This window comes from Hylobates moloch, unplaced genomic scaffold (genome assembly GCF_009828535.3).
Source record: "Hylobates moloch isolate HMO894 unplaced genomic scaffold, HMol_V3 SCAFFOLD_17, whole genome shotgun sequence".
Taxonomy (NCBI): Eukaryota; Metazoa; Chordata; class Mammalia; order Primates; family Hylobatidae; genus Hylobates; species Hylobates moloch.
The window spans coordinates 30,591,986-30,617,535 of record NW_026652292.1 but is presented as its reverse complement, the minus strand read 5'-3'; the positions used below and the strand labels follow the sequence as shown (position 1 = coordinate 30,617,535).

General features: G+C 43.5%; 1 protein-coding gene across 2 annotated transcripts in view; it reads left to right on the top strand.

Moving 5' to 3' along the window:
- Positions 1-25,550, top strand: part of ADAMTS12 (ADAM metallopeptidase with thrombospondin type 1 motif 12) — a 364,317-nt gene that overhangs the window by 126,474 nt on the left and 212,293 nt on the right. For both annotated transcript variants that reach the window (XM_032135811.1, XM_032135809.2), the window contains exon 3: positions 11,538-11,682. In XM_032135811.1, the coding sequence (XP_031991702.1) occupies positions 11,538-11,682 (145 nt within the window). The remainder of the gene's footprint in view (positions 1-11,537; positions 11,683-25,550) is intronic.

The window sequence follows — 25,550 nt, the reverse complement described above, 5'->3', positions numbered from 1 at the left end:
ATTTATGTCTCTAACATCTCACTCGACCTCCTCTTCATTTTGCTACCCTTTCTCTGCTGTGACTCTTGGTGAAATCAACACTACCAAATTCCTCCTGGTTAGCCTATGTCCATCACTAAGCCATCAGAGATGGCATTCCCCTCTGCCACAGATCATTGTGAAACATCCCTGGAATGCTGTGTGAGGCCTTCACAGTAAGGAGGATGGGTCACTGCGTGGCCACGGCAACAGCCTTGCCTGGCTGCCCCGCCTTCCAGGGTGGGAGCACTCCTTCATCAGGGATCCTTGCCCATCAGGGTGGGAGAAGGCGGCCCAGGGCCATGTTCTTCCCAGCCGCGGAAAGGCTTTATGTCCTTCCAGTGAAGGATGGTTTCTGGTTTGAAAATGGTGAGCTACTGGGGTATCACGAAAAAGCAGTGCTGTGTCAAAGCTAAATCCGCCATAATGGCTTTTTGCTTCCCACGGGGAAAGTGCGTTCACTACTGGAAGCAGGTTCTCTCCCATTGTTCTCCCTAATAACATGTTTCCTGGGCTCCCAATGTGCTAGCAATTTTTCCTCTTCCTTTTAGTTGGACGTTTTATTTTTTGGTGAGACATGGCAAATGTGGGTTTGTGGATTGCTGCTTAGAAGCACGTGTGCACACACACACACACACAGCAAAGACAGAAAATTATGAGAAGCAGAAAACTTTTCTGATAGATTGTTGGGTGCAAGATAAGTAGTAAAAAATGACCAGAAGACTCTGGCATTCCTCTTTTTGCTCAGGGCTTCAAAGAACCGTATTTTCAGGTGGTGTCATTTATGGGGTTCCCACCCTTGTCCCTGAGAACAGTGTTAGAGAGAAGTTCTGATGAGCTTTTTGGATGCTACAGTGTCTCTTAGTTGATGCTTCTTGATTTCATTGGCTTATCCAGAAATGTATGGTTTGAGATGTAATGAAAATTCCTTTCCTAACTTTCAAGAAGCCCTGTCGAGTTCTTCAGCGTGTCTGTCAGGCCAGCTTCTTTCAGATGCCCATTTTCTTCTTGACATGAAATAATTTCACATTTATTTTATATTTCAAATGCAAAACATTTATTCAGCTACAGTATCTGCCTACTGGAATGTTTTTCAAATCTTTTTTTTTTTTTTTTTGGCATCTTTTTATCATCCTAGTCTGCCAAGCTATTATAGACATTGTGAACCTTGTATTCAGGGGAATAGTCTTTACAAACTGCAATCAACAGTTGTCATAGTTAGATCTTCTTTTGATGATGAAGGTTAACTAAGTGTTAATTGGGGCCATTACTAGTACTTCTTTATATCCTTAATGCTATGCCAGTAGGGGGTTGGGGGTGGGAGGTGAAAACAATTAAGCATCACATGATGGAAGAATGCAGTGCTTTCCAAAGGGTGGTACGTGGATTATCTATAACAGAAACCTTGCTACAGTGCAGATTCCTGGGTCTCAGACTAGATTTACTGAATCTCTGTGCAGGGCTCCTGGGCATATGCATTTTTAACAAGCTCTCCATATGATTCTTTTGCATATTAAAATTGGAGAACCCCTGGACTAGTGGGTCACCTGATGCCTTATTCTCTTTGGTGGTTGCATTTTTTTTATTTCTAAAAATCCACTTTATTGGACTGAATGGCTGTCTATCAATGACTTACTCTTCTTTCTGTAGGAACAATAGTTTGTGAATCTGTGGGAGCAGCTCTTGGGAATTAAAACGAAATAAATGCACTCAGTTCCAAGTGCTATCAAGTGAGAAAGAAAGATAATTAACTAAAAGGCAACTTTTCTAGTCTTATGTAAGGAGAGAGTTTTCTTCTAAAACCAAAAACTGAGTATTTCCAGAAATAAACAACTATGTTAACCATACTTCAGGATAAGGAAATGACTGATTTAGTCACGGAAGAGTTGAGATGCTGTCCATCAACATGACATCCATAGAGACAGCAGATTGACTGAAGGTTGGCACTGTCTGGGGTCATTTTCATGAATTACCTTATTTAGTTCTTGTCAGCAAAAACCATTTTATCATGGTCATTTTACAGATAAGGAAACTAAGGCTCAGAGAAACAAAATTACTTGTGCAAAGCTACACTGCTTGTTAATGCTGGAATTGAGTGCTGAACTTAGCCTGTCTTTGAAGTCTGGCTTCTTTTACTGGAGAAAAATAGATCATGCTATAGAATCTGCTTCCAGCAGGAAATACAGGAGGCCAGGACCTGGCATCCATGGTTGATTTAGAGACTTGGAAATGAAGTCTGTTGAAGGTTTCAGCTCTAATTCCTTTGAAGAAATCTCCATTTGGGAATTTGCTTGATTCTGCCCAAGAGATGCCCTAAGAACCAATTGGTGAGACCCACAAACTTTGCAGGTGTGAGAAAGTTACTTCTGTGGCCATGAGGAAAGAGAGAGTTGGAACTGACATATATAGTGCCTTCTCCTTATCCCACCAGTATCTGAATCTGGACTGTGAGTTGGGCATGTCGGAGTGTGTCCCACCTCCTGGCTGTATCACCTGAGTCTGACAAACCCCCATGACAACTACTAATGAGCAATTCCGTCTTGCTTCCTTCTCTCTACCCTTCTGCCATCAGATACTGCCTACCCTGTCCATCGGTTCACACCTTCCTCCTTCTGCTCAGAATTTTAGTGACACTGACATCTGGAAATTTTACTTTTACTTTTGTGGGAGCCCTTTACCCCCTTGCGCAAATCCACATCCTCTCTCTCCAGCCCTCAGACAATCCCACTGCCATTGTTTTTCTGAGAACAACTTACTCCATTGCCTGCCTGCCATCAACTTCACTTCATACTTCTGCTGAGGGAGTCCTGCTTTTTGTTCGTTATGCCGAGAGGCTGAATGTCAGAGTGTGGCCCCTTCTTGCAGCCTAGCGATGGCTCAGGATCACTGCCACCCTGACATTCCTCCCATCTGTCTGGGTGGGCAGCACCTCTCTGCCTATTTGAGTTTCAGCAGTATGACAGGGGATAGCTTTTAAAAAATGCCTCTGTCCATTCCTACAGAAACTCTTAACTTGTGGCCCAGGCATCCCTTAGACTATCATAGTAGCTAATATCATAGTAGCATATTAGCATAATAGCTAATAGCCCAATACACTTATCGGGCACTTACTATGTATGGATACTCATCCTAGCACTTTACACTGACTCATTTAATACACATGACATCCTTTAATGAGTTAATAAGTTACTATCAGTATTCATATTTATCAGATGAGGAAACTCAGGCCTAGGCTTCAGTTACTTGCAGCAAAGAGATGAGTCAAGCAGATGGACTCTAGAGTACCTGCTTTTAAAGCACCACTTTATACTGTGTTTGCGGTAGACGATGCTATGATGAAATGAGCAACTGTGCATTTATTGAGCACCTACCATATGCCAAGACCTCTGCTAGGCATTTTACATATAGTGTCTCTTATAGTCATAACCCTGCAAGTTAAAACTGATTTTGCCCCATCTTACAGATGAGACAACTGGGGCTCAACGTGTTAAGCAATGGGACCAAGATCACACAGCTCATGCCATTTCTATTCAATCATATCATACGTTTTTGATCCTATATTCTTTTAGAACCCATTTTGTCCATTTTCCAACAAAGGGATTATTTTTTCCCACCACTTGGATTCTTGAGCTGCTAGCCAGTGGATGTGGTCTTGTGTATGTTAGGGTTGTATTAGGCTCCTTCAAAAAGCATCTGAGAGGGATGAGGGACATGTAGGTTGATATTTCAGGGCTCTCAGGGTACAACTCCCTCTAGAAGTGGAACCCAGCTCCCAATTCTGCATGATCACAGCCCCCATCCCCAGTTCCCGCTAGAACGAACATCTGTTCCCATTCCATTCTGTCCACAGGACAGTGGCAGCGGCCTCACATAGCCCTTATCCTGTTACATTTATTCCCAATGATTCATTTTAATTTTGGTGAATGTTGCATTTTTTATATCCAGGTGTTTCTATTGATTCTCTGAAGCCTGTGTGCAGTGCACGGGTGTTCCCAATCTGGCTCCTGATGTATTTGCTTATGAAAACCAAAGAATTATAGTGAAGTAGGTCACATTTTTGCAGTTCATTTTCTTTTAAGGCAAGTGCTTAAATTGGCCCTGATGACAGCTCTCATCACTATAGGTGAATATACTTATGATTATGAATCCCTCTCTTTCCTTACTTGGCCAATCTTTACAAATAAGCTGTCCAATATTGGAGCCATTAACTGCCTGTGGCTGCTTAAATTTAAGCTAATTAAATTTAAATAAAATTAAAAATTCAGCTTCTCTATTGCATGGGTTATATCTCAAGTGCTCAACAGCCGCATGGGGTTAGTGGCTCCCAAAATGAACAGTGCAGATAGAGAACGTCTTCATCACCACAGGAGGTTCTGTTGGACAGCGCTGTTTTAGGGCAGAGGGACCAGCTCTATTGTGTTGCTGTATCCCTAATACCTGCTTGGCACATGGTAACTATCAGGCAGATACACCAATGCCTTCCTGGCTTCAGTCCATATTTCCTGAAACCACATGAGTTACTAGGGCTGCCCAGACTCATATGCAAAATCTTCATGAATTGATGACATCACTGGTCACTCTCTTCATTGGCTTAATGGAGGCCACATAGGCATCACAGCAGAGGGTAGGGTGTGCTGGGTGAAATCTTCCCAGTGATCCTACTCCCACCTCTCTTTATTCTGAGGCTTCTATAATCTCTTAACTTATACTTTCTGCTGACTTACTATTTTGGCTGTGTATTACATGAGAAAAAAACTATCTCTTGCAAACCAGCAACAAGAAATAATAATTTGGAGAGCCTCTCATGGCTTTAGGACTGTGCCAAGTGTTCTGGAGTCTGTAGAAGTTCAATCTTGACTTCACTGTCTAAAAGCAGCCACTCTCACCGGCCTCCGAAACACAGTGCTGGAATCCATAGCACCCATGGAAGTGCCGCTCCAGTGAGGGCTGCATTCTGTGGGGAAGGGCTCTGTGACACAGGACTTCAGGTCTGGGCTCTAGGCCCAGTGCCACCAGAGGCCATGGGTTTGCCTCTTGAGTTGTGTGAACACTAAGTCCTTTTCAGCATAAAATTACCCCGGGCTTTGCTGTTCCCTGCCCTACTTGTTAATGAACATCAGCCTTGTCTTCCTGGCTGGATTGTATATAAACCTTGAGGGCAGGGTCAGTACCTTTCTTAGCCCTCTCAGCACAGGGCTCACCCTATGATAGATATAGATTGATACTTTGTAAGAGGAATTTTGGGGTGCTATTTTATCCTTTTTGCTGTCTATATGATGGGGAACAGGTGATGTTTTTTCCAGTGCTTCATATACTATAATTGGGTACCTTGGGTACCTCTTTATCCCCAATTTTTTTTTCTGTTCTTGATTTCAGAATGTGTTGTGTTGTCTTTGTCACTACAGGAATAAACAAATTCATCTGGTAACATCTGTGATTGTTTCGGAAGCACAGTTCCATCGCACAAGTCCAGGGGGCGCCTTCATGTGTCTTTTACACTATTATTGGCTCTTACCCTTCAGGCTTTACCTGTGATACTCCAGAAGGCACAACAGCATGGGGTGGGTGACTCTTCAAGGTCTGTAGTCTCTGTGAGTCTAGAACATTCTATTCACAAATTCCATATAAGATGCTGTCAGCTTCCCACTAACCCCAGATCACTGTCACTAATTGAAGTAAAATATCACATACATCAAGATGACTAATATGTTGATGCAAGTTGAGGGGAGGGAGGAGAGATTACAGGCAACTCTTCTCACTCTGGGACTGTTCTGAAGAGTGCGACAATCCTTCCCCATCCTTCCTCATCAAAGAGCAGTGGAGGTCAAATACCATCTGGCTCACACCAATGCATCTCAGCCTTTGGTCTTATACCCACCATCTGGGCTTGCCATATTTCTCCTAAAGCAATATGAAGAGTCTGATTTAATAAGCCAGGGGAAATTCACCCACTGTAACAAAATCTTTTTTATTGGTCAGTCCCTAACTCTTGAAATGAACAAGTAGCCTTTTTGTGTTTGTGTGTATATCAAATAATTTTTCCTCCAAAGAATTCAAAATAGGCTCAAAACTAACATTTTAGTGTTGGAAATCAGGATCATTGTTACCCTTGAGGGATGTTATTGATCTGGAGAAGGAGCAGGGAGTCTCTCAGCTGCTGGTAATGTTCTATTTCTGCATCTAGGTATTCCTTTTATAAAAGATTTATGAGGATTTACAACTAGGATTTTGCACATCTCTCCATATGTTTATAATGCTTCAAAATGAAGTTTATTTAAAACAATTTTTAGTAGACTTGGGAAGCAGTCACAGATATTTATTTATTTATTTATTTATTTATTTATTTACTTCTTTATTTATTTGAGACAGAGTTTTGTTCCCTCTTGTCTCCCAGGCTGGAGTGCAATGGCACAATCTCGGCTCACGGCAACCTCCACCTCCCAGGCTTAAGCAATTCTCCTGCCTCAGCCTCCCAAGTAGCTGGGATTACAGGCGCGTGCCACCACACCTGGCTAATTTTTGTAGTTTTAGTAGAGACAGGGTTTCACCATGCTGTTTCACCATGTTGGCCAGGCTGGTCTCGAACTCCTGACCTTGGGTGATCCACCCACCTTGGCCTCCCAAAGCGCTGGGATTACAGGCGTGAGCCACCGTGCCCAGCCAGATGTTTTTAACTTAGTTAAAACAAGTAGGTGAGTTTATTTCCAAAAGAGTGTTAGCAGTATGCAGAGACTCCTGGATACTGGGTGGGAGAAGAGCAGATGACACAGGAGGTGAAGGGGCATGTTTATCTTTGAGCTTTAGCCTAGGGCTCATCCTGCCCAGGTTCTTCTGAATGCCCAGTGCAAGTCCTCACTAAACTGGATACTTTTTCCTCAATTCCATTTCCATTCTCCTTTAAAGATGTAAGAGAAGTGAGCAGGTTGCAAAGAAGACTGGAATGGAAACTATTTTCTTTGGATAAGGTACAGACCTGGTAACAGAAGAAGGTGGTTCTCTTGGGCAATTTGCTTCAGGAAAAGTATGGGGCCAGCCCTTTCTTTGGAAAGCAAACCACGGGTGATTTTTTTTCTAGCATGACCCTGGCTCCAGTTAGATGAGAAGAGATCAATAAACTGGGCCCACGTGGGTACTAGATGTACAAAGCTCTGTGTTTATATGTTGGGAGAGAGAAGAGGTGCAGAGTTCAGCTGAGAAATTCCCCACCTCACTCTCCCTACAGCCGCTTCATCCCCTCTCCTACCTATTTCTTTCTCCGTGACAAACACACGAGATCCTGGGACCAGCAGCCTACTTGCATGTCAGCAGATCTCTGGCTTCTCCTCTAGTGGATGAGTCAGCAGAACTCACAGGTTTCCAAGTAGCTTCTGAGAAATATTGAGGTTGAATAGGTGATTTCCACGTGCACCCTGGCAAGACCGCCTTGTGGAGGAATACAAATGGAGTAAGCCTTTAGGAAGATGCTGGTTTCTCAGGCATTCTCATTCATGTTGCCCATAAAATGGTTATTGTGTCCTCAAGTGGAGTCCCATCTGTTTCTTCTGTGCCACTTGGGTCCAAAACTTGAGGCTGAAGAAATACCAATAGCTCCTTCATCTTGGTGGTGTCTTTTGTAGTTTTTCTGCTTCAAGAACATCAGTATTGGGCGGATAGCAGGTGCACTAAGGGCCCCTAGGTCCAGTCATCCTTGAGCACTTCTGGACTTCTGCTTTATTTCCATGGAACAAATGAGCTTTCTGACAACAGGCTCACATTCTCCTCTTGTGCCTGGTCTCTGACTCAGAGGAGAAATGGAACCAAATCTCAGTACTGCACAGAGTCTGTTTCCTACTATTTTATGGCAGTTATTTGACAACTGTCTTTGGGCCTTGTCCATTCTTCCTTCCTGTTCCAGAGATTGTCCTCAGAGACAAATACTGAAAAAAATGTCATGTTTTCTAAGCAATGTCAGCATAGAAGCAAATTATGTCAGATGTAACTATTGGAGTTGGTAGTTAAAGTATTACCCCTCTGCATTTATAAAGCAGTTTGCATGGCACTTTTACAAGCTTCACCTCATTTGATTCCCCTAACAGCCCTATGAGGTAGTGTGTCCGGAATTGGTGGGTTCTTGGTCTCATTGACTTCAAAAATGAAGCCGCAGACCCTCGCGGTGAGCGTTACAGCTCTTAAGGTGGCGCGTCTGGAGTTTGTTCCTTCTGACGTTCGGATGTGTTCGGAGTTTCTTCCTTCTGGTGGGTTCGTGGTCTCGCTGGCTCGGGAGTGAAGCTGCAGACCTTCGCGGTGAGTGTTACAGTTCTTAAGGCTGCGCGTCTGGAGTTGTTCGTTCCTCCCAGTGGGTTCGTGGTCTCGCTGGCTTCAGGAGTGAAGCTGCAGACCTTAGCGGTGAGTGTTACAGCTCATAAAGGCAGTGTGGACCCAAAGAGTGAGCAGCAGCAGGATTTATTGCAAAGAGCGCAAGAACAAAGCTTCCACAGTGTGGAAGGGGACCCCAGCGGATTGCCACTGCTGGCTTGGGCAGCCTGCTTTTATTCTCTTATCTGGCCCCACCACATCCTGCTGATTGGTAGAGCCGAGTGGTCTGTTTTGACAGGGCGCTGATTGGTGCGTTTACAATCCCTGAGCTAGACACAAAGGTTGTCCACGTCCCCACCAGATTAGCTAGATACAGATTGTGGACAGAAAAGTTCTCCAAGTCCCCACCAGAGTAGCTAGATACAGAGTGTCCATTGGTGCATTCACAAACCCTGAGCTAGACACGGTGCTAATTGGTGTGTTTACAAACCTTGAGCTAGATACAGAGTGCTGATTGGTGTATTTACAACCCCTGAGCTAGACATAAAGATTCTCCACGTCCCCACCAGAGTAGCTACAGAGTGTCCATTGATGCATTCACAAACCCTGAGCTAGACACAGGGTGCTGATTGGTGTGTTTACAAACCTTAAGCTAGATACAGAGTGCCGATTGGTGTATTTACAATCCCTGAGCTAGACATAAAGGTTCTCCGCGTCCCCACCAGACTCAGGAGCCCAGCTGGCTTCACCCAGTGGATCCCGCACAGGGCTGCAGGTGGAGCTGCCTGCCAGTCCCGCACCATGCACCTGCACTCCTCAGCCCTTGGGTGGTCGACCGTTCTGGGCGCCGTGGAGCAGGGGGCGGCGCTCCTGGGGAGGCTCCGGCCGCACAGGAGCCCACGAAGCAGGGGGAGGCTCAGGCATGGCAGGCTGCAGGTCCTGAGCCCTGCTCCGCGGGAAGGCAGCTAAGGCCCGGCGAGAAATTGAGCACAGCAGCTGCTGGCCCAGGCGCTAAGCCCTTCACTTCCCCAGGCCGGTGGGGCCGGCTGGCGGCTCTGAGTGTGGGGTCAGCCGAGGCCACGCCCACCCGGAATTCGCGCTGGCCGGCAAGCAGTGCGTGCAGCCCCGGTTCCGCCCGCGCCTCTCCCTCCACACCTCCCCGCAAGCTGAGGGAACTGGCTCCGGCCTTGGCCAGCCCAGAAAGGGGCTGCCACAGTGCAGCGGCGGGCTGAAGGGCTCCTCAAGTGCCGCCAAAGTTGGAGCCGGGGCAGAGGAGGCGCCGAGAGCGAGCGAGGGCTGTGAGGACTGCCAGCATGCTGTCACCTCTCAGTAGTAGGCGTTGCCCCCTTTTACAGAAGAGGACTTTGTGCCACAAAAAGTTTGCATGACCCGGCCGGGCGCGGTGGCTCACGCCTGTAATCCCAGCACTTTGGGAGGCTGAGGCGGGCAGATCACGAGGTCAGGTGATAGAGACCATCCTGGCTAACACGGTGAAACCCCGTCTCTACTAAAAATACAAAAAATTAGCCGGGCAAGGTGGTGGGCGCTTGTAATCCCAGCTACGCGGGAGGCTGAGGCAGGAGAATGGCGTGAACCCCAGGGGGCGGAGCCTGCAGTGAGCCGAGATCGTGCCACTGCAGTCCAGCCTGGGCGACAGTGAGACTCTGTCTCAAAAAAAAAAAAAAAAAAAGTTTGCATGACCCATTCAAGGTCACACAGCTATTCTTATTACTCCCAGTAAAGTGCTGTATTTTTTCTATCGTGCTTATTATTAAAGACATTCTAAGGTCAGCAATCAAAATAGGAAGCCGATTGTGAGGTTTGTGTTAAGATCTTGTTACGTTACTGGCTACAATGAAGTAAACATTTTGGAAAGACTCCCACGTCTAGAGCTGTCTGGTGGAGACCAGCATCCCTCTTTGTTGGAGCCCCTCTTGCCTCCTGACCGTGAGGGCTCCTCAGCTTGTCTTCAGACTCATCTGCAGAGCAGGAAGCCTTGAGTTAGTGATGAATAGTGAAAGGACCTTGAACCTTGAAAGCCTTTTGCAGTTTCCCTAAGCCCCCCATGTTTCCAAGTTTAGTTTTGCAACCTCAACATTTACTGAACTGCTATATTGACTCTGGAGACCCTATTACAATAAAATGACATAGAATCAGAGATCCAGAAAGAGCCTAATGGTAGGTGAGACTACGAGCCAGGCCCTCTTCTAAGAGCTTTGCATACATTAACTCATTTACTCTTCATAGCAACCCTTGATTTATCCTATTTTTCAGCTGAGAAATTAAAAACTCAGCCAGTCACTTGCTCACTATTGCATGGAGGAGTTGTTTAATTTGAACCCAGTTCAATTCCGGCGTCTGAGCTCCTGATCACTTTAATGTGATGCCCCAAGCAGTCTGTCTAGGTCAGGTCCTTTGTTTCATAGACTTAGCGTTGAGATCCTGAGGGTTAAACCCATCTTAGGAGATCATTGGCAAAGCAGTTTTCTGAGCACCTCAAATGGGCACTAAACATTTTCCTAAAAGGACAAGAGAGTTGTAGGTTATAGCACTTCTAGACCTGACCTCTAAAAGGAGTTACTCATTGGCCAGTGTTCTGTAGCATATCACTGATTTTCATATCTGTGAAATGAGAATATTCCCCCTTGCCTAGAAGCTGACAGAGGGCTCTCTGCCATAGGCCCCTGAAACACAGTCTCAGATCAAGGGCTTTGCATTATATTTCTTTGTTTTCTTGAGTGAAGAGTGCCATTAAACACTTCCAGCCACACAGTTGTGTGAACATGTGGCTGGGCTACCCCCATGCAGGTAAATGTTCTAAAAGTTGTCAGTGGAGTGTGGGACATAGGTCCCAACTCCATAATAGAACAACTGGGAAGCACTGGGTCTTCATTTGGGATCCATAGATATCCAGCAATGAGTTTTAGAGGAATCCGTGAACCTAAAGAATTGTAGGCTACATTTTGGACACATGTGTATATGTGCACTTTTTTCAATAAGGTCACAAAGGGATCTGTGACTCCCAAATATTTAATAACGATGACTATAAAGATATTTCACTAAATTATTTGCATGTAACGCTTCTATGAGATCAAACAGCAGACTTTGAAAGCACTGGTCTTAGGAGTTTCAGAGATACTCATAAGCTATATAATTTTTCACTTTGTTTTTTGTATGTATATAGAATTGGTTAAAATAAACTTTCTTATTGAATGTATTTACAGACTGGATTTTTCCAACTACCACATGGAGACTTTTTCATTGAACCCGTGAAGAAGCATCCACTGGTTGAGGGAGGGTACCACCCGCACATCGTTTACAGGAGACAGAAAGTTCCAGAAACCAAGGAGCCAACCTGTGGATTAAAAGGTATTGTGACTCACATATCCTCCTGGGTTGAGGAATCTGTTTTGTTCTTTTGGTTGTTTTATTAAAACATGACCTATTCTTATTCAAGTCTCTTATCTCCTCTGTATTCTTTTTTTTAATATCTTCATGACATTCAAATCTCTTCTGTATTCTGTTGCCAGAAAGTGTACATTCTTTTTGTTTGTATAAACCCTTTCACTTGTCAATACTCGAGTCTCTGCCTATTCTTAATGAGAAGGCAATAAAGCATCTTTGCCACATTAATTGATGACGCTCATAAGACATTTATAATGAATTTTTTAAAAAAACTCTTCTGAATAGTCCAGAGGAAAATAATTAAAATAAAGACGTAATGATTTTCAGTATTAGCAGTGTTATAATACATTAGTATGGAATATTACCAGACAGCTCGTCACATCTGCATATGGAAGGCAGATTTAAATATTTGATGATGCCAATAATAATGTGTGAAGAAAAACTGAAAAAAATTATCAACACATTGTCAGATGATGAATTCAGTAAAGCCTCTTTTGGCTACAGGGTGTTGTGTCTGCAGTTTGCTGAGCTGCGTTCCCTGCCCTTAAGCCCCAAGAATGATCTGAATTGGTCCTCTTGGCCTTGTCCCAAATAATTTCAGGTAGTTTTCAGAAGTAAACTGATCCAAGTCATTTCCTTGCAACTCCCACATTCTTCTTAGTGTGTAGGAGATAATAAACTGTGCATTAGTTTATCAGGATTGGGAATCAGGACAGTTTCTTAAATATTATATAATGTCTCCTTTCTTCAGAGAAAAAAACAATGCCAGAGGGGCCATTAACAAAAGGAATCCCTAACGTTATTTATGTGTCTTGAGGATTTGGAAACAATGGACCTCAAAGGGAAAACAGATGATGAGGGAGTAAGGGAAGGTGGATCCTGAAAAGGGCAGGAGGGACTCAGAACTGGAGCTTTGCAAACAGAATGAAAGGACAAGGGGACAAGCGACTTCTCTACAGACTTCACCCAGTCCCTATGCCAGATAGCAACTTCCCTGGGAGTTTCTTCTATCATCTTAGCAGAGCATGTAAGCAACAAGAAACTTTTGAGTCTAAAATGTTTTCTGTACACAAAGACACACAACTGCTTTAAATTGTTAACTTCAGTAAGGTACTGCAGCTTTGTTCTAAATTAGATAACTTGCCGGCTAAATCCTCTAACGAGTACCAAGAAAAGGGATGAAATATGTCATGTAGCTGATTTGAGTGATGAAGGTATCAATATAGATAAGTTAGTCTTAATGTGAATATCTAGAGTTCTCTTGTTTGTCATTGATCCAGTCACCTGGATAATTGCCCAATTCCTATTACACTCTGGGTGATAGGGAACACTTTGTGATTTGATACCTTTTAAATCACTAGAACATCAATACGGTGGAGAAAGTTACTAAGACAGTGAGTGAACTTGGCTGGACACTTGCTCCTGTAGGCATCCTTGCTCTGTGAAATGCGTGAGACTATTCCTCATCTACCCACCTTAAACACCTCTCTCTCTCATAACTCCCCTATTGAGGCAGAGTTAATTACAAATGAATTGAGAATAGCAAATATTTAGTCATGAAAGCAGAAGGGATGGATAGGAAAAGAGTGGGGTTTACAAATATCATGGCCCCTTATTAGGGCATATGCAACACCACAATTACGTTTGTCATCCCATTTCATGTTGTGCTTCTAGGCCGATCTCAAGACTTTCTACTTCTAAAGAACCTTCTCTGATTAATGCCCTACAATCTTTGCCTTGTGAATTTCTCCACCAGATAGAATTTCCACCAGGTGGAATTTCTCCACCTTTGTACCTTGAGGTACTAAGCAAGTATGAGAGAGTATCTGGTAGAGAAATTCACAAAAAAGACACTCTCTTACACCTGCTTAGTACCCCAGAGTGTCAGAATTGAACAGCTCTACTAGAAGAACCTTTGAGGGTGCCTTATGTAGCTTCCTTTCTTCTTTCACCAAAGAGGTAGTTGTGTCTCAGAGAAGGGAAAGAATTGTCAAAAGCATCAAGGTAATTGGTGTCAGAATATAGCCAAGCTCACGAGTCACGGTTCTATTCTACCTGAAGCTTTATACAGCCTCCAGTTTACTTTTTAAGTCTTCCTTGAATATACACTTTGTTTCATCAATAGTTCTCACAAGCCCTATTAGAATAGGTATTCCCTGCCTGGTCAGTGTGTAACAGAGGGTTCAGTGCAAAGTAGGAATTCAGTAAGTCATCAAAAAGGAACTGACAAAGAGTATTTCATAGCCAAGAAGATGAAGCTAGAGTATATTAGTGTCTAATAGATATGTCACTCATGGAAAGAAAAAAGAAACATGCCTTTTCCAAATATTGAAGTATCAACTGTGTGTGATCATCTCTCTTCCTCAGACAATACGTGTAATGCATAGCTACTGTTTAAACAGAAGCTAGAGATTCAAGAATTGCTAATGTGCTTGTGAATATTCTTAAACTACACATGACATTTACAATTTTTAAATCTTGGTGTAATGAAATGTTCTTGGCCTTGCTGAACCAGGTCATTGCAGTGTTCTTATGCCATATTGCCCTGCAGAGAGAACAGAATTAACTGACAGTAGTGGTGTCATTAACCAACATTAAAGTACATTTCATGCTTAGGTCAGTTGATGTTGCCAGACTGAATTACTGTGATTATATGAAAAAAAGATCACCTTTCCCACATATAGAGCATTTTGCTTTTGTAACGTTCAAAGAGGAACACTCTAGATATTGAAGAAAGATGTAATTTAAAAGTACCCTAGTGCTTCGAGAGAGAAAGGACATCAATTCGTTTCTCCTAAAATCTGTCCTTTCACTCATTTTTATTTCCCACATAGAAAGGTGCCCAAATGTCACAATATGACTTAATTTCTATTTTCCAGGCCTTTAATGTGATGCTATTTTGTTTTTGATTTGCTCGATTTTAACTACATTTTCTTAAGTTGTTATGCTAGTTTTGTTTGCTTTTCTAAGCCTTATGTTTGGTAAGTCCTGCTGTAATTCTTGTTTCCTCTAAGATCAACTTTCTAGAATCTATGGTAAACAGTGGGAAAATAAAGCTTGCCTGAATTAAATCCAGGGGAAATTTCCAAACCTCATTTTATCAACGGTGACAAGCTCCTTTCTCTAAGGCTTTTTGGTGAGAACATGATCACACTGGGATTTGAGTGGTGTTAGATGGAAGTCTCTGTGGGAACTTTTGTTCCAGAAATCTGGAGAAGAAGAATTAACACTGGTCAGATCAATCAGATGAGAACAGATACTGGGTCATCTATGGCAGAAAAGGGTCCTGGCAGGTAAGGTCAGAGTCTGGGATTTCATGCATTAGAACTCTAGGCTAGAAAAACAAGGTCTGGCTCCTGGCATACATGCTTGTGTTCAAAATTTATTCATTCATTCAACAAATATCCATTAGGTATCTTCTTTGTGCCAGGTTTTTCCTAGGCTCTTTGGGTAGAATTGTAAATAGAATATACCTCTTTGTCTGAAGCACTCACAGTTTGGATATAGGACATGAGTAAGTAGAGATCTAGTCCTGGCTTTATCTTTATAATATATAGTAAGACTAACAAGAGATTTGGAATCTTAATGCATGTTTTGTACTTTTTGCTACTCAATATTGAGTTGCTAGGACATGTAGCTATAATTCATTCATCTTCTCTTCTGTAGATTTTCCATCTCATGAATCTTTCACACTCGATCCAATCTCCTTTGAGTAGATCTGAACTGCTTTCAGGCTTAGACTATTATACATTATGTTGAAAAGAACCTTCTTGTCCATATTTCCTAGGACACAGGTTCATAGATATTCCCAATACTGTGTTCATTCCACCCAGTAGTGGAATGAAATTAGTAACCAATAAGATAAATACATCTATGACTTTAAAAGATAATGCAAAATTGTTCAAGAACAGTGAACAAGAGTTCCCATTTTCCCATAGTACTTGGCATTCTCACTTTTACATATAGTTAGTCTGGTGAATATGAAGTAGTATCTCATTATGTTTAATGTTAAAGTCACATATATCCTGTTGTGAATTTGGGCCCTTATCTATGGGCCCTAAATCTATGGCTTGTGGCTATAGATTCTCAATGAATAGTTGTCTCCCCTGGACCCAGAGTCAAGGCCCACTTTGTTTGCTTACTTTACTTACTTTGTTTGCTTGTTTTCTGGTTTCCTTTTTCACTTAGTCCCTAGACTGACTTTTCACCCTATGAGTCCTAATGTCTTTTCTCCCCAGAGCAAAAATAGGGAGCAGCAGATATCCCAGATGAGCTACCAGTGCCATGTGACAGTCAGGGTTCAATCAGATGAGAACAACCAGTAGGAAATATATATTAAGAAATTCATTGCAAGAAATTGGCTCATGCAATAGTGGGGGCTGGCTAGGCAAGTCCCAAATCCATGGGCAGGCCACCTGAAAGGGCAGGCTAGAACCCTCGGGCACAGGCTGAAACAGCTGTGCCCAAGAAAGACATTTCTCCTTCTGGAAAGCCTCAGCTCTGCTCTAGACCCAGTTCTGCTTTTTGACTGATTAAATCAGGCCTGTTACGTTATGGAGAGTAATTTTCCTTACTAACAGCCAACTGATTATAGGCTTTAGTCACATCTACAAAATGCCTTCCTAGCAACACCGAGACTAGTGTTTGATTGAATAACGGGGACTGCAGCCTAACCACGTTGACACATAAAGAAGATCATCATGCTACATCTTTTACTTTTCTCTCTGAATTGTTTTGCTTAATTTTTTTTCTACTTTTGGCCTCTGAGGATTTCTTCTTTCTTTCATATTTTACTATTGTTAGGGGCTTAATACTGGAAGATGTTTAAGAATATCTTGTCTATTGCAAGAAATCAAAGCCTCAAGTGAACTTCTTATTTAAGACATTTGGAAATTGTGAGATGCTTTTTAGAATTACATGCTCAAATATAAATAAATGTAAACGGTATAATACCATTAACACTAGCTCCTTGGAATTTATTAGGTTGTCAGATCACCAATCTGATAAATCAGAACAAAGTTATAAACTTGGGGGATGTTTATAATTTTGTTATATTTCATGGAAATCCAGTGAGTTGAAGATTCTAAGTGATCACCATACTCCACACTGAGTTTAACATTTACTCAGTAGATGGTACTATTTGTTTTCCTTGGCTAACACAAACATTTCTTGACACAACCTGCCCGAGTCTTGTCTTGAATTTCTTGATTACTTGATTGCCTTGTGAATAGAGGTGGTTTCACAGTAGTTTGTGCTTTGCTTTGCTGTGAGATAGCAAACATTTTAATTGTTGCTCTATATTTGTTTTTTATTTTTTCTTCTATTTTTTGGAGGGTTGGCGTGTGCATATATGTTATTATTATTATCTGCTATAAGAACTGGTGGGAGGATTGGTAAATTGCTTCAAGATTTTACTAATGAGAGGGATGAAAAGACTGTTGGTGAAAATTCGGGGAAATGCTTAATGCATGAATGTAGAGGGAGATAAAATAATAACCCTATTAGTTTTGTTGGCTTAATAAAATTTGAGACCAAGACTTTAGGTACTCAGAGTGCCAGAGGCCTCAGCACAGTTTCTCTGTAGCTCTGAGATACTCGGTTTTTTTTTTTTAAGCCTTTTTTCGTTAACCAGCCTTCATGCAGATAATCTTCTTCTTTACATTTCCTCAGCACTGGATATTCTTTTGGTATGTTCCTTCATCACTTCAGGTGCCTGGGTTTCCATGCCGCAGTAAGAAAACGGCTCTCCTGGAAACACAACATCTGCTTGTCTTATCTCCTCCAGGATGCTCTGTGCTGAGCCCATGCTGTCACAGTGGCGGAGGCTGCACTGAAGTGCAAAACTGAACTCAGAATAGCCAAGAGCACTGTGGGAGGCATTCTATAGGATGGGAGGGGACCTTTGGATCAATGTGAGCAAAGGATCAGTTTCACCTGACAGATGATTCTTTTGTAGGACAGAAAGTCCTAATGCTAAAGAAATGTTACTTGATGTGTTCACTATCTAAGCTCTCTGGCATTTCCCACAACTCTGCAGGGCAATGAATAAGTAGCTTTGAGTTTTACCCTTCATCATTCCTGTGCTGCCATCTGCCTTGGGTGGAGGCAGGAGGAGGCTTGTTCTGTTCTGACCCACCTTCTGGCTTCATCCTGCAAAGGCCTGAGAAAGCCTCTGAGCTTTCTACCCCTCACCTGTAGAGTCATCAGAAGTTCTGATGAGAAAGTGAGATTCACTCTGAAGAAAACCCCCAAAGAGCCGGGTACAGCAGCTCATGCCTGCAATACCAGTGCTATGGGAGGCCTATGTGGGAGGATCGCCTGACCCCAGGAGTTCAAGACCAGCCTGGGCTGCATAGCAAGACGTCATCTTTACCAAAAAAAAATTTTTAATTGGCCAGAAGTGGTGGTTCACACCTGTACTCCCAGCTACCCAGAAGGCTGAGGCAGAAGGAGATTGAGCCGGGAGATTGAGGCTGCAGTGAGCTATAATCATGCTACTGCACTCCAGCCTGGGTGACAGTAAAACCCTGTCTTTCATTTTTTAAAAAATGAAAGAGAACCCAAAACAAATGACCAAATTTCTAGCTTCAAAGCTCTATATGTCAAGTAAACCCCTGGTGAGGGTGGCCTTCTTTAATCTGTGTCCTCAACCAACTCACATTATTACCAAGTCCTGTCATTTCTGCCTCCCTAAATAGCTTTCTACATTGCCTTTCCCCAGTGTCATTACTGTGCCCCAGCATCTGTCACCTCTCACTTGGATGATTGCAGCAGCTTTCTAACTAGTCTACCTGCCCTTGATGTCTCCCATTAGAAGTCATAGAAATATTTCCAAAACACAAATCAGATCATATCTTTCCCATGACTAAAGCCTATCAGTGAACTCATTACCCTTAGGATAAAGACCCAGCTCTTTTAGTACCTTTTGGGAGCGCATTCTCCTGTCACTCCAAATATAGCCTGGTGCCATCCTGACCTCATTTTTATTCATTAAAGAAGCTTTGCTTTTCATCACTGCTACCCTTTGCCCTTAGACTCCTTCTCCCTGAAACTTGTTCTCCCCAAATGCTTTTCTGAGCGACTTCTACTTATTCTGTGGGACCCATGCATGGCTTCCATTAGAACACTACCTATTTCATACCCTACCACAGGCTCTATCATATGATGAGTATCTGCCTATGTCTTTCCCTAGACAAAAAGCTCAGTGGGGACAGGAATCATGTCTGCTTATGCCCAGGGGTGTTCCCAAGATCTGTCAGAGTTCCTGGCTATGGCAGGAACTTAAATATGTTCAACTGAAGTATTGAACTTACTGTCTGTGATGCATTTTATAGCTTATTAGATACTTCTATTTTACCTATATGGACCCAGTTTAACCCCTGAGGATAGCCACCCTTTCCTGGAAAAATTTAGTGTATGTTCTGAATGGCCTGCAAACCAGCAGTAGTTGCAACTAACCTCACTCCTAAAGAGGAATGTGCACCAGAGACAAAGATGTGGTAAGGGTTGTGACTTGTGGCCTGAGGGTGTAGTTAAAAATAAAAGGACTCCTTAAAATCTTTATTTTGGAGAAAAGCAGATCATGTATATATGTATGTATAGATAGAAGGAAAGAAGGGTGGGTGGATGGATGGATGGATGGTTGGATGGATGAATAGATGGATGGATGGATAGATGCAGATAGAAAAAGAAAGCAAGTGATTTCATTTACTCAACAAGCTCCCACACTCACACTGTGCCAGACACCAGGTACTTAGGATACAAGGGTGAACAAAATATTGAAGCAGGCAGGAATGTAGAGATGGAGGCCTGAGAGAGCTGTTGGGTGGAGAGGAGCAGGTGTGTTTTCTAGGCAGGTACAAAAGAGGCAGGGGCCTTGGAGGATGATGTGGAAGATGAGGCCCTGAGGCGCAGCCAATTGGCCACAGCAATCCTAGCAAACTGGGTGCTTGTCTCTGAGCCTAGAGCATGCATAGTTTTTAGTTTCCTGTGGGCAGAGGGAGGACAAATTCTCATCCGGTCCACTAAGTAGATTTCTGGCATTCTTCCAGTCTCATTTCGAATAGTGCCGCCTTCCCCCACCCTGGACTGCCTCCGAGGCCTGCTAGCCCCCACCGTTTCTTGAGCTCAATCTGCATTCTGATGTGGCCCCTTGTTATCATCCACCTCATCTCCCACCACTCTCCCCTTCCTTTTCTGCCTCTTCAGTGTTCCTTGAAGTGGGCTCACTGCAGGGCCTTTGCCCTGGCTGTTCTCTTTGCCTGGAACACTCCTCTCCCAAATTTCTTTATGGCTCACCCTTTCATGCTAATGAACTCAAAATACCCAGAGAAGACTGCCCTGACCACTGTTTAAGATAGCTTTTCCTCCATCACTTTGTAATCCCTTTATCCTACTTTATTTTTTCACAGTACTTGTCATCACCCAATGTTATTTTAGCTGCTTATTTGTTTATTGGTTTATTGTCTGTCTTCCATGAACCAGAAATATGCTCAATCCAGGCAAATACTTTCTCGCTTTTGTTCTCTGCAGTATCCTTCAGTTGCCTAAGACAGAGCTGGCCATAGTCATGAGCATCTGGTAAATGTTGAATGAATGAATGAATGAGTAAATGAGTGAATTATAGCTTCATTAGTGATTATCCTGTTGAACTTGGATCTTATTTCCACCAGTAGGCACATCTTTATATTTTAAGTATCAAGCCTAGTGTCCAATGCATACTAATTATTTAACAAATGTCTGTTAATTAATTGCATGAGTAAATAATGTATGTTTTCAGTGTGGCGCTGCAGGTATGAGTAGATATTAGTCTTACCTGGGGCAAGGGTCTCAGCATTCCAAGAGCACTGGGAGCCACTGAGGCAAGGCAAATGTATTCTTAGGCAGCGATTAATGTTAACTATGAATTTGTCCCACAGCTCGATTGATGCCAATGTTTGGGAAGACAAACATTCCCACCCCTGTGGTGTCCCATTTCTGTGCAGCAGCTGGAAGTCTCACACATTACCACAATTTTTTTTTTTTTTTTTACAGGGAAGGAAGTTTACTTGTTAGATTTGATATCAGATGTTTGAGGAAGTTATCAATGTACTTTATGCTCTAATCCTCCCCTTCAAAGGCAGATTAATGAATCCCCCAGGGCACTTTTTGGGCCAGTAAGCCAAAAATGAGAAAGTTCAAGACCTTTAATTACATTGCTTTGTATGTCATTGATTGACCTCCTTTTCCTCAAGAAATTTTAATTTGTCAGATACTAAGGGACACAGCTCTGAACCTGTCAAATTAGACCCTGCCCTCAGAGACTTACAGTCTAGTGGAAAAAGATCTTAAACAAAAAATCACAAAATCTTATGCATGAACATTGTGACAAATGCTGTAAGAGTATATAGCAGAGGAAATTGATATAATTAGGAGGTTTAGAAATGTTCCCCCCAAATAAGCCACAAAAGTGGGTTTGCTGTAATCCTAGCACTTTGGGAGGCTGAGGCAGGTGGATCACGAGGTCAAGAGATTGAGACCATCCTGGCCAGCATGGTGAAACCCCATCTCTACTAAAAATGCAAAAAGTAGCTGGGTGTGGTGGTGCATGCCTGTAATTCCAGCTACTTGGGAGGCTGAGGCAGGAGAATTGCTTGAACCTGGGAGGCAGAGGTTGCAGTGAGCCGAGATCACACCACTGCACTCCAGCCTGGCAACAGAGTGAGACTCCATCTCCAAAAAAATTGGGTTTGGATTCTTAGGGAGCCATTTTCCAAGATCGCTTCTACTGGTCAGCACTTGAGAAGTGGTGTCCATTATGAGCTAAATGGTGTCCTCCCCAAAATCCATATGTTGAAGCCCTAACCCCCAGGACCTCAGAAAGTGACTGTATTTGGAGACAGGGTCTTAAAGACGTAACTAAATTAAAATAAGGTCATTATAGTGGGCTTTGACTTTGCCCTCATAAGAAGAAGAAATTTGGACACAAGCATGTCCAGAGGAAAGACCCCATGAGGACACAGAGAGAAAGCCCCATCTACAAGCCAAGGAGAGAGGCCTCAGGAGAAACCCAACCTTCAGATACCTTATCTAAGCCTTCCAGCCTTCAGAACTGTGGGAAAATCTGTTTCTGTGGTTTGGGCCGCCAGTCTGTGGCACTTTGTCATGGCAGCCCTAGCAGATGAACACAGCATCCACTGGCCATCCTGCCGGCACAGAGCTCCTTTACTTCTGCCAACCCTGGAGCACTTAGTTACGCTGTGTGTGCAGCAGGAAACTACACACACACACCTCAGTGAGGTTTTGTCAGGGCTGGCTGCATGGGACTGTGACTAGAGGGGCCACACAAGGCCTTACACTAGAAAGAGTTCCATGCTTGGGGTGCAGTGCTTTGAGGTAGCGTCTTGAAATTTTTAGTGTTTTTAATATTTGAATGTCCGCTTTGTAAGTGAAGTCTGAGGAGACAGTGGAGCACGGGCTGGGGCCTGGGACGTGGCCTCACTCACGGTCCACCTCTCGCCAACATCCTGCCTTCTGGAGTTGGGTTTTCTGTCACTTTCTTCCTGGCCCCTTGGTTCCTTGGCCCCACCTGGCCTCTCCCTTTCTGCTCCAATCCCACTACCACTGTGACCCCCTGTCTTGGGCAGTGACCAGGTCACATGAAAGCAGGGAGGCCTGTGCTTCATTATCCCTCTATGCCTCTGGTAGGACCTGGGTGCAAACATGGGGAGGGTCAGGATTGGGTGCGTGCCCCACAGTGTCTTGGAGTGGGACATAGTGGTCATCCTCCCCATCCCAAGATGGCATTTGGCAAGTGACTCAGGGGAGCTCTCACCCCTGCATCCCCATCATCCAGGTACCACACACATCCCTGTGCAGAGTTTTCAATCCCTTGGGAGCTGCCCATCGGTGGTGGGTTGGAGTGGTGGGCCCCTCGGCGAGGGGGAAAATCCACTTCCCTGCCCCAGGTGGGAGCCCTACATTTTTATTTTGCACTGTGTTCTACAAATTATGTAGCTGGCCCTGGGATTAGAGTTGCTTTACTTGCAAAAAATTGAGGTGAATCTGACACACATTAATGATATACCTGAGATTGCTGTATTATTTGCCGTAGATGAAAAGCAATGATTATTTATTATTCTTTTTAGTCTTGCTTATATACAGTCAAATGAGTTTTACATTTTTCTCTCTTCTTCACGTTAGAGTTGAAAGAGAAATGGACTGGAAACTGGGAGAATTATGTTCTGGTACCACCTCTGTCATTCCCTGACTTGGGCAAGTTACATAAATCCCACCCTGATTTTTCCTCATCATTTACATGAAGGGGTTGGAATTCTCTTAACTTTCGTAAGTTATGAGTCTTTCTGTTTCGATTCAGCAATATCTAGAAACAAAGCAATCTTGACATTCTTTATTCACATCACTTGTGGTTTAAAGCCCATCAAGTGGGCTTGTACACACTGGCATCTCACATCTAAAAGTGAAGATCTTGACCCATCTTTCTGGTAACTCTGACATCTGGCTGTCAGGTGCTTTCTCCTCCCAGGCCTTCTGCCTTCTTCACACCCTTGCCCTATCCCTAACAGCCACAAACTTAGGAGCACAGGCCCATTGCTGCTGGCACTCTGCCTCTCACCCAGAAGGACAGCCAGGACCTAAAGACGCGGCAGAACTTCGGGGTCATGAGTGAGTGGATGTGACTAGCTCATCATCACAGGTCAGAACATTGAAATGAGGAAGTGGCAGTCCTGGAAACTGAGTCTGGACACAAGATCCCTAATATCTGTCCGGGAGAGAGGTGAGAGTGTGACAGATTTGAGTGCCTACTTATCCAAGGCATGGCTCCTTATCCTGGCATCAGATATGTAAGACCACACACGTACGCACACATGCATGCACATGCACATACACACAGTTTCTTCTGAAATGTGGTATTTGGTTAAAAAGACTCCACATGCATTTGAGTAGCGTCAAATATATCAGAGCTGTTACTCTAAGTTCAGGACCTAGCATTTCAGCTAAACTCAGCCCAGTGGGGGGTGTGTGTAGTGCATGTGTGTGTGTGTGTGTGTGTTTGCCTATATGTGTGTGTGTTTATGTGTGTGTGAAGGAGTGTGTGTTGATGTGTGGGGTGTACATGTGTGTTTAAACATTCGTCACATCACACACTGTCAGCTCCAGGATGTAAAGATGGCTTGCTCAGCTGTGATGACTCAGGGATTTATGGAAGTTCTACCTGTTCTCTTTAAATGCAGCATGTTGAAAGCCTGAGGTATTCTCTCAGTCACAGAGGAACTCTTTGTTTAACCTAACTAGCAAGGGAGTCCAAACACCTCCGAACGAAAGGCTTTCCCTTGCTGGATAAGTTGTGCTAAGAATAGAGTCAATGTCAACCCCACCAGCAGCTTACCAGCACCCTGGCTGCATTTCTTAGGGAATTACTACTGCTAAATTGACACCAGAAAGGGCAGAGGGCTCATTTTCTGTGAAGCATCTTCTCCCCACTCCATCCTCTCAAAGACATTGCACGGGGAACCAGCCTTCATGCCAGATCCTGCAGAACACTGGCCTTGGCTCTTCAGCTCCTTCCCAATAGGATCAGCCATGCTGAGGGCTTGAGGACTGGCTCCGTCCTTCCTCAGCCAGAACAGTGCCACGATGTGGAAACTGACCAGCATAGTGTGTTTCCCATGGCGCTGATGTTGATGTGCAGAAGACAGGCATTGCAAATGCAGGTCTGTTAGGAAGATCAATTTTGATACAGTATCTGCAACTAGGGACCATTCCTAACCAAAGGATAGGGCAGGTGACCCGTGACATGAGAGGTGAAAGCCGAAAGCCATTTCTCATTAGCTCTTGGTGGGGCTTCAGAACTCTTTTGGTCTCATTTCCCCTGGAATATGCAGGAGGCATCAAAGACACTTAATTTGTATACCTTCATTTCTTGAGAACAGTTCCAGCCTAAAGCAGCTATTAGCATTGGAAAAGCTCACCTGATTGGCAAGATTCTGTACTTTATGCCTGAGTAACCAAACAAACAAAAACAATCAAAGGGCAGTCCCAACAGCCACAGAGCAGTAGTTTATCCACTCCCGCTCCTGGTTTGGAGAATGGTACTTCTCAGGGGCTGGTCAGAGGGCAGGATTATGGCCTTCTAAGATGGGGAGGCCATTACCAGAGACCCCAGGTAGCCCCATCCCACACACTTTCCACTAGTGCCCATATTGGGATGAATTTTCTGGCATTCTTTCTTAAAACTTCAAGAGACCTCTTTAAGATTCTGTAGTTGGGTGAGCCTGTCTGTGCCCACGGTAGCCTGAAGTTAAGGTGAAGGCTTAACAGTGGTACCAGGCAGTTTGGATCCTGACTAGCTAGCTGTCCTTGGGCAAATGACTACTTTCCTACTACTGTTACTTCTTGTTTCTATTTTCTCCTCTGTGAACTGTGGGTAATGAAAATGTTGCACAAAGGTAGGGTGGGTGAGTGATAGCTACAGGCTCACTGTTCCTGAAAACTGCAATTCCAAATTCCAGAGCCCCCTGAAAACCAAGTCTTTCAGTGAATGTTCAGCAAACTCCCTTGGTGGCAAAACTGACTTGAATTAACATGAGGCTATTTATGATATTTTGTAAATCTCAGGTAGTGAGACTAGTTGTACATTTTGCTGCAGAAATATCCATGTGTTTGATTTCAGGGTACTACCCTGAGAATACCCAGGTATTTGGAAGCATAGAATATATGAATTAAATGACTTTTTAAAAAATTTGTGGTAAAATACATATAACACAGAATTTACTATCTTGACCACTTTTAAGGGTACAGTTCAATAGTGTTTGTATATTCACATTGTTGTG